This window comes from Canis lupus, chromosome 29 (assembly GCF_048164855.1).
Source record: "Canis lupus baileyi chromosome 29, mCanLup2.hap1, whole genome shotgun sequence".
NCBI lineage: Eukaryota > Metazoa > Chordata > Mammalia > Carnivora > Canidae > Canis > Canis lupus.
Window position 1 is genome coordinate 28,264,074 of NC_132866.1, and position 16,260 is coordinate 28,280,333.

At 39.8% G+C, this 16,260-nt stretch overlaps 1 protein-coding gene across 5 annotated transcripts in view; it reads left to right on the forward strand.

The window, feature by feature from the left end:
• Positions 1–6,517: 6,517 nt before the first annotated feature.
• CWF19L1 (CWF19 like cell cycle control factor 1) overlaps positions 6,518–16,260 on the forward strand; it is a 29,628-nt gene continuing 19,885 nt past the window's right edge. The window contains exons 1-6 of one of the 5 annotated variants that reach the window (XM_072805705.1): positions 6,518–6,697; positions 8,746–8,830; positions 9,657–9,735; positions 10,490–10,591; positions 13,088–13,302; positions 14,722–14,840. In XM_072805705.1, coding sequence (XP_072661806.1) covers positions 6,675–6,697; positions 8,746–8,830; positions 9,657–9,735; positions 10,490–10,591; positions 13,088–13,302; positions 14,722–14,840 — 623 coding nt within the window. In that variant the 5' untranslated portion in view covers positions 6,518–6,674. Of the gene's footprint in view, positions 6,698–7,108; positions 8,563–8,745; positions 8,831–9,656; positions 9,736–10,489; positions 10,592–13,087; positions 13,303–14,721; positions 14,841–16,260 lie in introns of those variants that run through there. The other 4 variants (XM_072805703.1, XM_072805706.1, XM_072805704.1 and 1 more) reach the window with 4 other exon arrangements.

Here is a 16,260-nt window from a genome sequence, read left to right on the forward strand (position 1 = left end):
TACTGACTGGCCAGTCTAGTTTGGAAGACAGGCATCCTTATTCAGAATTGGGTGTTAGCTAGGAAGGTGTCTGAGGTCATCAATTCTGTGTCCAAAAAGAGTTCATAGCTCTGTTTCTGTCCTTTCCCACTACGTCTGTTCCAGACCATTATTTGTCCTCTGCTCTGCTGCACTATAGCTGTGTCTCCTCACCACAATGATCCCTCCAATGCACCTTCCACAATGTTGTCAGAACAATCTTTCCAAAATGTAAAGTGGCCATGTTACCCCACCTGCTTAGAATCCTTTGGTGACTTCTCACAGCCTCTTTGAAAAAGCCAGACTATTTTTGTTTGTTTTTTTTTAACTCAGAAACCAAAATTTTAATGACATACTTCAGTTCACTTGTGTGTTTCTGAGGATGAACTAGTCTAGTAGAATTCCCTTTGGTTCTTTAATTAAACTTTCTTTTTTACGTAAGATTTAAAATGTTTGGCCAGATATATATTCTGAACATTGGAGTTGATACATGTAGTACAAACTCCCCAGTTACATTTAGGATACAGGGTTCTCAGAAGATAAGAGCTGAAAATACAGTTTTCTTCTGTGTGTGTGTGTGTATGTGTTGCAGAGGAGTGGAGGGTGTAAGTTCTTACTTTTTTTTTTTTCCAGCTTTATTGAATCATAATTGACATAAAACATTGTGTAAGTTTAAGATGTATGATATGATGATTTGGTATATGTATATATTGTGAAATGACTCCCATAATAAGGTTAGCTGAAATAGCCATCACTCCACATAGTTACCTTGTGTGTGTGTGTGTGTGTGTGTGTGGTAAGAACATTTAAGATCTACTCTCTTAGCAACTTTCAGATACAGTAGACCTATGAACAGCATGTGTTTGAACTGTATAAGTCTGTTTATATGCAGATGTTTTTAGATAGGGTACTATATGTGTATTTTTTCATGATTTTCTTAATATTTTTTATTCTCTAGCTTACTTTATTGTAAGAATACAGTACATAATACATATAACATGCAAAATACATGTTAATTGTTTATGTTATTGGTAGGGCTTCCAGTCAACTGTGGGGGTGTCAAAGTCATATACAGATATTTGACTATGCAAGTGGTCAGTGCCCCTAACCCCTGGGTGGTTCAAGGGTAAACTGTATATGATACAGTATCATTAACTACAGTCACCATGCTGTACATTAGATCCCCAGAACTTACTCATAATTGGAAGTTATAACCCTAGACCAACATTTCCCTATTCCCCCTGCCTCCCTTCCAACTCCTCCTAACCACCAGTCTACTCTGTTTCTATGGGTGCAGTTTTAGATTTCATGTGAGATCATACAGTAATTTGTCTTTTTCTGACTTACTGCACTTCGCATAATGGCCTTGAGATTCATCCATGTTATTGCAAATGGCAGGATTTCCTTCTTTCTTCATTGTAAATATATATACTATGTTTTCTTCATTTATCCGTCGGTAGACACTTAGGTTGTTTTCGCGTATTAGCTATCATGAATAATGCTGCTACGAATGTAGGGGTACAGATATCTCATGATTTCATTTCCTTTGGATATATACCCAGAAATGAGATTGCTAGATAATATGATAGTTCTAATTTCTTGAAGAAGCTTCATGCTGTTTTCCATAGTGGCTGTACTAATTTGCATTCTCCCCAGCAGTACATAAGGGTTCGCTTTTCTCTGCAGCCTCATCAGTATTATCTCTTTGGTAATAGCCATTCTAACTGTTGTGAGGTATGAGGTACTGATAAGCCACAATGAGATATCAGCCAGTTAGAATGCATAGCACCTTTTCATGGACGTATTGGCCATTGATAGTCTTTGGAAAAATGCCTACTTGTGGCCTTTGCCTATTTTTAAAATCAGAATATTTGCTTTTTTTTTTTTTTTTTGCTATTAAGTTCCTTATGTTTTTTGGGTATTAACCCCGTATCTGATAGTTTGCAAATATTTTCTGTCATTCCGTAGGTTGCATTTTCATTTTGCTGATTGTACCTTTTGCTGTGCAGAAGCTTTTTTGTTTGATGTAGTCCCACTTTTTAATGCTTGTTTTTGTTTCTTGTGCTTTTGGTGTCATACCCAAAAAATTTTTGCCAAGACCAATGTCAAAATGCTTCTTGTTTCTTTTAGGAGTTTTACAGTCTCAGGTCTTATATTTAAAACTTTAACCCATTTTGAATTAATGCTTATGAGTGGTGTAAGATAGGGGTCCAGTTTCATTCTTTTACATGTGAATATCCAGTTTCCCAATACCATTTATTGAAGAGACTATCCTTTCCCCATTAAGTATTCTTGGCTCCTTTGTCAAATATTAGCTGACTGTATATGCTAGGTTCATTTCTGTGCTCTTGATTCTGCTCCATTGGTCTATGTAACTGTTTTTAGGTCAGTACTATACTGTTTTGATTACTATCACTTTGTAACATAGTTTAAAATCAGGAAGTGCGATACTTCAAGCTTTGTTCTACTTTCTCAAGACTGCTTTGGCTATTCAGGGTCTTTTGTGGTTCTGTACAAATTTTAGGATTTTTTTTTCTATTTCCGTGAAAAATGCCGTTGGATTTTGATGGGGATTCCATTGAATCTATATATGGCTTTGGGTAGTATGGACATTTTAACTATTAATTCTTCTCATCCGCAAGCACAAAATATCTTTCCACTTATTTGTATCTTCTTCAATTTCTTTCATCAGTATCTTATGGTTTTCAGTATACGGATCTTTCACCTTTTTGGTTAAATGTGTTCCTAAGTATATTACTGTTTTTGATCCTATTACAAATGAGGTTGTTTTCTTTATTTCTTTTTCAGATAGCTTGTTATTAGTGTATACAAACACAACTGATTTTTGTATGTTGATTTTGTATCCTGCAACGTTACTGAATTCATTGATTAGTTCTGTTTTTTTTTTGAGTATTTAGGATTGTTTATATATAAGATGATGTTATCTGCAAACAGAGACAGTTTTACTTCTTCCTTTCCAATTTGGATGCCTTTTATTTCTTTGTCCTGCCTAATTGTTCTGGCTAGAACTGGTACTATGTTGAATAGAAGTGGTAAGAGTGGGCACCCTTGTCTTGTTCCTGATCTTAGAGGAAAAGCCTTCACCCTTTCACTATTGAGTATGTTGTTAGCTGTGGGCTTGTCATATTATTGCCTTTTTATTTTGAGGTATATGCCTTCTGTGCATAATTTTGCTGGGAGTTTGTTTTTTGTTTTTGTTTTTTTTTAAATCCTGAGAGGATGTTGAATTTTGTCACCTGCTTCTACATCTTTTGAGATGATCATATGATTTTTATTTTTCATTCTATAAATGAGGTTTACTGAATTTATTGATTTCAATATGTTGAACCATCCTTACATCCCAGGGACAAGTCCCACTTGGTCACGGTGTATGATCCCTTTAAGATGCTGTGGAATTCATTTTGCCAGTATTTTGTTGAGAATTATATATCTATATTCATCAGGGATATTGGCATGTAGTTTTCTTACAGTATCCTTATCTGGCTGACTTTGGTATGGGCTAACGCTGACCTCGTATAATGAGTCTGGGAGTGTTCCTTTCTCTTTAATTTTTTGGAAGAGTTTGAGAAAGACTGGCATTAATTCTTTAAATGTTTGGTAGAATTCATGAAATAATCTGGTCCTGGATTTTCTTTGTTGGGAGTTTTTTATTACTGATTCAGACTCCTTACTCAATGGTCTGTTCAGATTTTCTATTTCTTCTTGATTCCGTCTTTTAAGTTTTACATTTGTAGAAATCTATCCATTTCTTGGTTGTCCAATTTATTGGTATATAATTGTTCATAGTGGTCTGTTGTAATCTTTATATTTCTGTGGTATCAGTTGAAATGTCTCCTTTTTCACTGATAATTTTATTTACTTGAGTCCCTTTTTCTTGATTAGTTTATTTTTATTTATTTTTTAAAAGATTTGATTTATTTATTCATGAGAGACACAGAGAGAGGCAGAGACATAGGCAGAGGGATAAAGAAGCAGGCTCTCTGCAGGAGCCTGACATGGAACTCGATCCCAGGACCCCGGGATCATAACCTGAGCCAAAGGCAGACGCTCAACCACTGAGCCACCCAGGTGCCCCCTTTTGATTAGTTTAGCTAAAAGTTTGTCAATTTTATCTTTTTCAAAAACTAACTCTTAGTTTCATTGAAATTTTCTATTGTTTTCCTATTCTCTGTATCATTTATTTATGCTGTAATCTTTGTAATTTCCTGCCTCCTGCTTACTTTGGGCTCAGTTTATTTTCCTTTTTCTAGTTCTTTGATGTGTAATGTTAACTTGTTTATCAGAGACACTTCTTTTTTCTTAATATAGATATTAACAGTTATCAACTTTCCTCTTAGAACTTTTTGTTGCAGTCCATAAGTTTTGGTCTGTTGTGTTTCCATTTTCATTTGTCTCAAGATATATATTTTTTTTCTTTTAAAGATTTTATTAATTTATTCATGAGAGACAGAGAGACAGAGACACAGGCAGAGGGAGAAGCAGGCTCCATGTAAGGAGCCTGATGTGGGACTCGATCCTGGATCTCAGGATCATGCCCTGAGCCAAAGGACGCTCAACCACTGAGCTGCCCAGGCATCCCTATTTTTTATTTTTCTTTGTGATTTCTTCTTTGGTCTATTAGTTGTTTAGGAGTGTGTTGTTTAATTTCTATGTATTTTTTAGCTTTCTAATTTTGTTCCTTATTTCTTACTGAACTCTAGTTTCATATTGTGGTTGAAAAGATGTTTGATGTAATTTCTACGTACTTGAATTTGTTGAGGCTTTTTTAATGGCCTAACATATCTATCCTGGAGGAATTTTCCATGCACTTGAGAAGAATGTGTATTCTAAAGCCAGACTTCTTAGCATGCATCAAAACCCCTGTTTCTTTCATTTTTTTTTCAATTTCATTTACTCTGACACACTGTATTCAGCTGTCTTGAGCTAGCTTAACTTCCTGTGGATGAGCTTCCTATCCATAAACTTTATATTTCAGAGTAGATTTAAATTTGCAAGAGGTGGGGGCACCTGGGTGGCTTAGTGCTTGAGCCTCTGCCTTTGGCTCAGGTGGTGATCCTGGGTTCCTGGGATGGAGTCCACATCAGGCTCCCAATAGAGAACCTGGTTTTCCCTCTGCCTAGGTCTCTGCTTCTCTATGTCTCTCATGAGTAAATAAACCTTAATTTTTTTTTTTTTTGCAAGAGGTATAAAGGTAATATAGAATTCCCCTGATGAGTTTTCATATCTTACTGTTGTTTCTTCTGCCTGAAGTTATTACTCTGTGCATGTTTGGCACATTCCTACTCTTCTAGATTCAGTCTTGATTTCTACTCCTGGGCTATGCTGGATTGCCCCCAAAGTAGTAAAGACACATGCTTAGTGTGCCATCAAAGTAGGGGCATCAATAGTTAATGAGACAGGGAATTTAGTATTTCCCTCCAAAGTAAGGAAAACCAGAGCTTTGTGGTTCTTCCTTAAACTTATTATCTATGTTTTGATTTTTTAATTACTTAGCTGACCTTAGTGAATTTCTCCTGCCCCTCTGTTGTCAGAAACCCATTTGTTTCCATTTCCTTATATACTGTTGTCTCCTACAACAAATTGGACAGAACTCCCACAAAAGGTCAGTGTCGGGATCCCTGGGTGGCTCAGCGGTTGAGCGCTTCCCTTCGGCCCAGGGTGTGATCCTGGAGTCCCTGGATCGATTTCTGCATCCGGCTCCCTGCATGGAGCTTGCTTTTCCTTTTGCCTAGGTCTCTGCGCCTCTCTCTCTCTTTCTCTCTGTGTGTCTCTCATGAATAAATAAAAAATCTTTAAAAAGCCAATGTCATGGAGGCAAAACCAAAAAGGTCCGTGGGCCATTGATTTAAACAGACTAGAGAGGGAACTGAATACAAGATAGAAACTTAATTGTATTCTGAATTAAAACAAGTCCCAGATATTAAAGAGATTGGGGGAGGGACACACAAATGGAGTACTTTAAATACGGATGTATTAATCATATGGATGATATTATTGAATTAATTCTCTTGGGTGTGTTAATGGTATTTTGGTGATGGAGGGGATGTCCTTTTCTTAGGAAATGCATGCTGAGGTAATCTTGATGTCTGCAATTTACTTTCAAATGATAAAGCGAGAAGTGCTGTGCACCTTGAAGGAAAGGGAAAGGGAGGAAGAAAATGTGGCAACCTGTTGACACTTTCTGTGTCAAGGTGATCACCATTATTCTTTTAACTTTAGGATGGGTTAAAAACTGACCAAATAAACGTGTGCACAGGGAGTCTGACTGTCTTGCCCGCTGGACTGATACGATTAGCTTCGGTTAGGGCCCAACGTTGTATCGAAAACTTTCTCGTGGCTCGATAACTTCAATTGCTCTGTAATAATCATAACTGGAATCCTTTTTTTATCATCGCCCCTCCCTCTCGCCCTCCCTCTCCCTCCCTCTCCCGCTCGCGCTCCCCTTCCTGGGTTCGTCTTGAGCGCCAAGCCACCGCAGAGAGGCTTCTGTCCCTCGGCGCTCTCCGTAGGTCAGCGAACCCTCATTGGCTGGGTGCCCTCGCGACGTCAGCGTAGTGCTGCCGCCGTTTTTCAGAGGAGTGTGGTTTCAGCGTCTCAATTTTTGGTGGTCGTGCTGGTCCAGGCTGTTGGAACAAATGGCTCAGAAACCGCTGCGCCTGTGAGTGACCGGAGCCCAGCGGCGCGCGCCCGTGTGCGAGTGCGAGTGCGCGCGCGCGCGGACCTGCTGGCCGGGGGCTTTCTCGCGCCTGGATGGGAGGAGGGCAAGGCGGGGGTGGGAGCGTGGGAGCGGCTGGTGAGCCCAGGCCGGGTCTTTGCCTGGCCGGAGCAGGTCTGTCTTCGCTTCCCAGAGGGGGCCCTCGGCGACACACGCTGGAAGAGGCGGAAGCTCCCAACGTCAGGCCTCCTCCGTCTCAGGCCTCTGACACATTTCCCCTTCACGTCTCCGCACCCCCCGTTTATTTATTGACGACAATTCCTAGCCGTGGGCTCCGCTGGTGGGCCCTGGTCAGTTGTGAACAGACTAGATAGATAGGGCTCCTGCCCAGGCGCACTTTTTTGGGGAGGAGGAGGCGCTGGAGTGAAGAGACTCCATCCACCTATTGAATATTTATTAAACAATCGCAGTGTGCCAGGCACTGTGCTAGACATCGCACAGATGGAGTTCCTGCCTTCACGGAGCTTAGAGTCTTGAGCAGATACCAATCAAAGAATCCAGATGAATGCAAAATTATGGTGGTGATAAACGTCAGGAAGAAAAGCTTCAGGGTTCTGGGAGGGGATAAAATAGGGGTATTGAGCTTATTGTGAGAAACAGGAGAGGGAGGATTGAGCCCTGGTTAATATTTTTGTCTTTATTCTAAAGTCCTTGAAATGCCAAAGAACTCCGTGGCAGGATCAAATTTTTTTTTTGTTTTGGAAAGCGATTCTGGCTGCGGTGTGAGCACAAATCAGAGCCAAAGAAGAGGGCAGCTAGGATTAGGTAGAGTGATGGTAGAAGAAAAGTGCAGGGATTCAAGGCTTATAGTAAGGAGTTGAAATTAACAAGGCTTGGAGATGGTTTAGTTTGAGAAGGAGTTAGCACTGTGGGATCCTAGATTTCTGCCCTTCAGTGGGATAGGAAACACTGGGAAAGGTCCTAGTTGGGGAGGTGAACTTTGAGATGGATATACTGGGTGCTGGCTCTCCGAGAAACAATTTTAATTCCATGTGACAACTACTACGAGAGAGGAAGTGCAGGCTCCTGTGGGAGCACCGGTAATTAATGACTGGTAGGGACTCGAGGGCGTCCTAGAAGAGGTGGTGCTCAGAAGGTAAATAAAAACACGTAGTAGTTTGTTACAGAGCTTGCTCTGAGATGCTGTATGGGTTTCTGAAGTTTGAGAAGAAAGTGACTTTCTGAGCCAGTCAAGAAGGCTTTAGAGATGTGTTGGGCCTTGAAGGGTGGGAAAAATTTAGATTCAGAGTGGGTAGGGTGGGGCTTTTAGGAAAGGTAACTACCTTAGGGAATGGCAGAGACAGAGTGATCAAACTGACCATAGGGGAGATTTCTGCTATGGAAACTCGAAGGATCAAAGACTTGTAGAAGCTCTTACTACTTTTTATGTCTCTGCCCCTTAACACTTAACACTTTACACATACCTCTTATTGTAGCCTTCTTCATATAAGTTTGTATCAGAGTGTCTCCCCTTCCCTGATTGTCAGCTTTTTGAGGTTTGAACTAAATCTTTCTCCTTTTTACTCCTAATGTGTTCTTCGCATAGTACCAGGCATAGTGCCTTAGCATATTGTAGGTGTCCATACATGGTTGTCAAATGGATGACTGATAGTGGCATTGGAAAGGAAAAGGGTGGAATGAATGTGAAAGATGTTTGGAAAATGGGATTGATGAGACTTGATGACTGGATGGGGGATTTTTGACTCTTGAAGACCAACTTGGCAAAACAGCCATCCACAAACCTTGGGAAGTGAGGAGAAGAAGTTGGTTCCATTTTGGAGGAAATGATAAACTAACTTTTAGATGTGGTGAGTTGAAAGTTTTGGTGACCTTTAGGTGGAGCTGCCCCAAGATCACATGTGCTGAACCTCTCCAGTACCTCAGAGGAACTGAGTCCCATACCTACCTTATCCGGGAAGACTAATATGTACCAAGCCCGGCAGGCCATTCATGTTTCCTGGACTCCCTTAACATTTATCTCTTGTTTGCAGCTTGGCATGTGGAGATGTTGAAGGAAAATTTGATGTTTTATTCAATAGAGTTCGAGCAATTCAGAAGAAAAGTGGAAACTTTGATGTAAGACATTTCCTGTTACTGAATCTAATTTTACTGTTATACTCAAACATGCTGAAATAAAGCTTGGACTTTATTCCTTTCTCAGTTGAACGCATACTTTCCCTTTTTGTTAGACTGAGTTCCTTTTGTGATCGTAGGAACTTAGTAGCTGTGGAATGGTAGGGAAAGGGAGACCTCTGTACTTTTTTATACTTTTTGAATTTGAATGTTACTTTCTTACTGTGCACAAAACTGAAAACAGTTGAGCAAAACCTCCCCAGGTGATTCTAGCCCCTGGGTTTGGGAACCTCATGTGTATTTCATGAGTGTGTGGTATGGATTAAGTCTGATAACATGTGCAAATGCTTCACAAACTGAAGAGCTTTATATAAATGTTATGTAGGGTTGCCAACTAGAATGTAAGCCCCCAGGAAACAGAAGAGTATTCTAGGTATGGGGACAAGCTGTTCATGGGTTAAAAAATGGAGTAAAGACAACAGTCAGGAATGTGGTTTTTTTCCCTGTGTCTCTCAGGGTATTTAGTACTTAAAGTTTTGTGTTTCAAGACAGATTCTTGGAAGTAGATTTCTCCATCTTTCCCTGACTCCCTCCTCCCCATCCCAGCTTGAGTTTAATAGCCAGCGAGCCAAAATTTAGTAATTTATAGAATCAGATCAACTACTGTAGTTGCTGCTGAAGAATTATATATTAAGATTCTGTAAATGATTAAGGAAAAAAAACCTACTTTGAGGCTGTTAAGTAGGCTATTTAGCTGGATTATGTTAATATCAATTATGTACTATTTAATTTAAAAAAATCTCATATCTGTTTAAAAAACTCATTTTAGCTGCTGTTGTGTGTAGGAAATTTCTTTGGCTCCACTCCAGATGCTGAATGGGAGAAGTATAAAACTGGCATCAAGAAAGGTATAGAAATTATTTTTATTTAACAAATGGTTTCTAACAAGGTTTTAAGGTTACATAATTCTTGCTGGGTTGTTTTTCATACATATTAATTATTTAAGAATTTCCCTTTGAGCTCCACCTGGAGCTGGGAAGGATGCTTATATGCATCTAAATGTTCATGTTTTGATTTGGTTGGATTTGGTTTAGAAAAATAATTCTCAGGATGCCTGGATGGCTCAGTAGGTTGAGTGTCCAACTCTTGATTTTAACTCAGGTCATGATCTCAGGGTTGTGGGATTGAGCTCCACTTTAAGCTCTGTGCTCAGTGGGGAGTTTGCTTGAGATTCTCTCTCTCCCTCTGCCCCTTCCCTCGTTCATGCTCGTGCATGCTCTGTCTCTTTCAAATAAATAAAATAAATCTTAAAAAAAAAAAAGAAAAATCATTCTCTTCTAAGTAGGCAGGAATTGAAGAAATGCAACCATATGTGTCCTTTCCTTTTTTCCAGTTTGAGTGGCTTTTTTATGAAGCTCTTTAGGGTCTATGTTTCTCTTATTATACAGTAACCATCTTCTTTAAGATGTCACTTCATCAGCCAACGATAACTATTAGTCAGGCCACAGGTTGGATAGGATATCCCAAGTGCTCAGCATGTTCCACAAATAGGATTGCAGGTTCATTGCTTTTACGATGATTATTTTTCCTATGGGGAAATATTTCTCAAATTCCAAAGCAGATCTGGTAACTGTATGGTGTCATGTCTGTTTCTTTCACTAGCTCCCATTCAGACATATGTGCTGGGTGCTAATAACCAGGAAACAGTAAAATACTTCCAAGATGCTGATGGGTGTGAGTTAGCTGAAAACATTACTTATCTGGGTAAGTTGATATTTTTTGTGTTTGTAACCAACATAATAAAATGTCTTCAGGAATTAGTCTCCTGGGAAATTTGTGGCTGGATTCTTCTGCCATTACTGCCCAGAGAATGGGGTTCTTTCCCAAAGTCTGTGTCTCTACCCTTGAGACTCTAGCATTTTTTCCTCTGTATTCTCTCCCTCCTTTTCCCAATCTCCTTGTACTCCCACAACCCAATATATACTCCTGCAGCCAACCACGGAATAAACTATTTGTGGTATACGGAGTACTTAAGGTATAAATTATGTTGAAAAAAATTCCATGTTTGTGGTCTCACCATGTAACATTGCTAGATATATACATCTTTTTAGATTCCTAACTAGCTATATAGCTCTATGTCTCACTAAGCTTTTGGAAATTCAAGTGGTTAGTCCTGATTCTCACATTTTTCACTCCCTTTGTCCTTCTTAGGTTCTGGTCCACTTTTTAATTTCAGGTTAAAGTTGTTCCCTTTTTACACCCAAATCTCTTTTAGTGGTTCTTTTTAGTATCTGGCCATTTAAAAAAGCACTGTCAGATTTTGTTTTTGTTTTTGCCTTATCTGCCGTCTGGCTATGGCTTCTTGGATTATTCGACTCATTTTTTTCTACAATGACTCCACTGTTCTTCACATTTCCTCTTTCTTGGTCTCTGACTTCTCTGGAAAGCTTCTACAATTTCTTTACTGGCCTTTATTCGCTACATCTGGCTGTGGCCCTTATGTAAGCAATCTTATCTCGCTTCAATCATATGGGGCTCCTTCAGGCAAACAATTGAGGGACAGATTTTTGTTTGTTGTTTTTAACCATTGCTGTGAGATAGACATATTGAAATCCTTTTGTTGTAGATGTTAACATAGGCCTGACTTACGCCAGTTCTTGCAATAGTTATTAGATTGGATTAAGATTGCCACTGTAGGGATCCCTGGGTGGCACAGCGGTTTGGCGCCTGCCTTTGGCCCAGGGCGCGATCCTGGAGACCCGGGATCAAATCCCACGTCGGGCTCCCGGTGCATGGAGCCTGCTTCTCCCTCTGCCTATGTCTCTGCCTCTCTCTCTCTCTCTCTCTCTGTGACTATCATAAATAATAAATAAAAATTAAAAAAAAAAAAAAAAAAGATTGCCACTGTAGATATTTATGGCGGCCATTTTACCATATGACTTTAGTGCCAGTAGTGGAAAGAGCAAAGAGGTATTTGGATTATTTCTGTGAAAGAGATTTTTTGAGATCCAGTAGGAGGAGCAAACAATGAACTTGATAGTGAACATGTGATAGTGAGCTTGAAGTGTTGGGAGATCATCCAACATATAGTTGGAAGCGATCTTTCTAGAGTATATAAGCAAGGTCAGTGTGGAGGAATAGGCTTTGGGGAGTTGGTCCCAAAAAGATGAAAAACAAAGTGAGAAGGATCATATGGTTTCAGAGGAAATATAATGAGAAGGAAAGCACAGCTCTGTGGTGGGGGTGTATATCTTCATCCAGGCGTAGGCAAAGAGTGATTAGAGCAGTATTGGGGGGAGGTAAAGATCTTATCAAATTCATAGACTCTAAATGAAGAGAGAGTGGTTTCAGAAACCAGGAGAGACTATTGTCAGTTATAGGGCGATTCACGACCTTTATGAGAATGGTAGGAGAGGGAAACCACAGTGCAGTGGGTTCAGGAGATAAGAAGTGAAGCCCTTAATGCATGGACTGCATTTTTGAGAAATTGGAAACAGAAGAAAAGGCGGTTTCTCTTTCAGTTAGTGTATGTGTTCCCTTTATCAGTTGATCTGTGTGTTAATTGGCATGGTTCTTTATTGCTTAGTATGCCCATTAGTATGTTTAGTACTCTGTTCTTCTCTGAGTGGAAAGAGCTCACTGAGAAGAGTCTCTGTAGGTGAAAGGAAGGTAAAAGTTGATGGAGCTAGGTCTTAAAGGCAACAGGAAGAAGTAGGTTTAATGGCTCAAGCCAGGAATATATTTAAAAGAGGGTAGAGTCTCTAGTTTTGCCCAGTTGCTCTTTCCACATGTTTGCCGTCTGTCATACACTGCTGCCTGCTTGAAGAGCATATGCATTCTAGACTGTATTTTTCTCAGAACTGCTGCTCGTTTTTCCTCACTGCCTCTCCCTGAGTCCGGGTGTCTGGGTTTCTTTTAACCCGTGTAGAGTCTTCTCTAGAAGGCAGGAAGGCTTTTTCTAATCAGTGTTTCCCAACTTTTTTCATTTGTAAGGTACCTGGGGTAAACAGACCAGCCTGTGGGTTCCAGCATCCTCCACATAAGGGCTATTCTCCCTGAATGGGAACACAGTTGTAGCCATCCACCACTGAGTCCCTGCAGGCAGAAGAGAGGCTCTAGAAGAGTCTGTGCTCATTTAGACATGCTGAATGGCAGGGAGGTGGGGGCTTACGGCATGGGGAGAGAGATTTATCACTATAATACTCTGTTCTGCAATTTTGACTAAAACTTGTCCTTTTTTTTTTTTTTTTTTGAACCCAGGTCGTAAAGGTATCTTCACTGGAAGCTCGGGGCTGCAGATTGTGTACCTCAGTGGGACAGAGTCCTTAAATGAGCCGGTCCCCGGTTACAGTTTTAGTCCCAAGGATGTATCTTCCCTGAGGACAATGCTGTGTTCAACATCCCAGTTTAAGGGGGTTGATATCTTGCTCACATCCCCATGGCCCAAGTATGTGGGGAACTTTGGGAATTCTTCTGTGAGTAGTGCTTGTTCAGTTGGAATTTCTATAAGCAAATTGTACTAACTTAATTTGGGACTTTTTTTTCTTTTAATTTAAGATCTTATTTACTTATTTGAGAGAGACAGCACAGAGTGAGAGAGAGAGAGCACAAGCAGGGGAAGGGGCAGGGGGAGGAACAGATTTCCTGCTGAGCAGGGAGCCCAACGCAACTGGGGGCTTGATCCCAGATGCTGGAATCATGACCTGAGCCAAAGGCAAATACTTACCTGATAGAGCCACCCAGGTGCCCCTTTTTGCTCTTTATATTGAGTATTTCAGCTCTTAGTACCTTTCAGTAGAAATTTTATGTAAATTACTTCAGGATACTTAAAACTATATCAATTGACCAAAGCAAAAACTTTAAAACTGGTTGATCTTATGAAAGCACAATTCACAGATGGGCTTGCTGAAATCTTAATTATAAATGAATGATTCTTTAAATTATTTTCCCTGCTTCAAATGTCTTCTTTCAGGCTTCCTCATAATATGTTTTGAGGGTTCACTAATTTTTAGTGAAAAGATTTACAGCTAGTGGCAGCTTTACAGTTATATTTCTCTTACCTTCCATTCCACATTGTAGCATTTTGGCTTTCAAAATACATTTTTTTAATGGAATTATTATGGGATAAGGGATAGTGATATAAAGATCTAACCTTGAGGCCAATTCCCTGCACTTCGGCAGAAACCTAAAGGAAGCAAGCATAGGACATAAGAAATTCTTGCTTTATTTGGTATAAAACTAATTTTGCTAACTTCTTTTTTTTTGCTAACTTCTTTATCTCCAGCTAATACCTTCTCTTAAGTTCTTAATATAATATGGGTGAGAGATCACATAATTTGTTGTTAATAAAAGCTAGGGGTGGATGAGGAATAAACCTAGTATTTTTGACAAATTTTATGTTACAAACTTTAACAAGGGCATGGTTGCATCCTTCTACAAACTACACCTTTCAAACTACACCTTTCTTGGCTGAGGCAAAATGAAGGATTGCAGGCTTATGTCATGAAGTCTGTGAATGTCCCATTCCAAATAATCTCTGGATCCTAGGGGCCCTGAAAGCTAGCTCTTAATTTTTATTGTTTGCATTGACTAGGACTGTCTGTATTGTCAGAACTATAGGTACACAACAAAGCAAATTATAGAAGCATAGTCTGTGGGCTTCAGAGAGACATATCACTTCCCAAAAAAGATCATAGTAAATCCTATTTTGGATATTAGTGTGGAGGGCTTACCTTACCTTTTAACCCCTGGCTGTCCAGCAGTGGTTCCCATCTCTGCATTTATAATAGCCTAGTTCCTCTTCTGTGTTTGAGATTTCTGATTGCCACAAGCATGGAAAAAAGTAGAAAAAAAACTTTTAGGTTCGTTATGATGACTGAATTTCTATTTACTAGGGAGAAGTGGATACCAAAAAATGTGGCTCTGCTTTGGTCTCCAGTCTGGCCACAGACTTGAAACCAAGATACCATTTTGCTGCTTTGGAAAAGACCTATTATGAGAGGCTGCCCTATCGGTGAGTAGCATTGCATTATTTTGGCTTTTTGGAGAATTTGCCTTGGATCTTCTTTTTTTTTTTTTTTTTTTTTTTTTAAGATTCTATTTATTTATTCATGAGAGAAAGAGAAAGACAGGCAGCCAGAGACATAGGCAGAGGGAGAAGCAGGTTCCATGCAGGGAGCCTGATGTGGGACTCCATCTGGGGACTCCAGGATCATGCCCTGAGCTGAAGGCAGATGTTCAACCGCTGAGCCACCCAGGTGTCCCTTGCCTTGGATCTTCTTTGTGAACTTCTCTTCATCTTAGCCATGTAACATCTTCATTCCTTTCGTTTACTCAGGCACAGAAGTGAGTGGCTCTCAAATTATTTAACTCTTCTCAGTTTGTTTCCTAATTTGAAATTTAGGGGATTGGACTGTATACAGTCCCTGAAAGATTTGCAGATCTGAAGGAACTATACTGTTTCATCCTCACAGCTTCCTGTAACATAGTATGTCCTGTTGCCTGTTTAATCAGGTCAAACCAGTACTCTTGGTATAGTCATGAAAACTCTTGTCTCAGCCTAATCAATTCAGAAGTATTTCAACTTGATAATTAAGAACTTATATCATTTTTTTTTTTTTTTTTTACTTTTTTCTTAGTTTGAGTTTGGAGGTGGAGTTATTAAAGCACGTCTTGCAGAGACAATAAAACCAGTGTTTCATAAGTGATAAAATTAAGTTAACTCTGAATTATCTTCACGGGTAAAGAGCATGGATAATTTCTAAAATAATCTATAAAAACTTTTTTAGCTTTTAAGGATCAGAATACACATTTCCCTAAAGAACACATACCAGTGGCCAATAGGCACATGAAAAGATGCTCATGTCATTAGCGATTAGGGTAATCCAAGTCCAGCCCACAATGAGACACAACTTGATACCCACTAAGAGGCTACAATCAGAAAGTATAAGTGTATAAGTGTTGGTGAGGATGTGGAGGAATCAGAACCCTCATACATTGCTGGCGGCAGTGTAAAATGGTGCAGATGCTTTACAAAACTGTTGGCAGTTCCTCAAAAGATTAAATATAGAGTTACTGTCTGACCCAGCAATTCCACTCTGTTCCAAGTGAAGTAAAAACATTGACCCGGGATCCCTGGGTGGCGCAGCGGTTTGGCGCCTGCCTTTGGCCCAGGGCGTGATCCTGGAGACCCGGGATCGAATCCCACGTCGGGCTCCCGGTGCATGGAGCCTGCTTCTCCCTCTGCCTATGTCTCTGCCTCTCTCTCTCTCTCTCTCTCTGTGACTATCATAAATAAATGAAAAAAAAAAAAAATTAAAAAAAAAAAAACATTGACCCATGCAAAAACTTGTACACAAATGATCATAACAGCATTATTTACAGTAGACAAAAAGTGGGAAACAACCCAAATGTCTGTCATCTGATGAATGGGT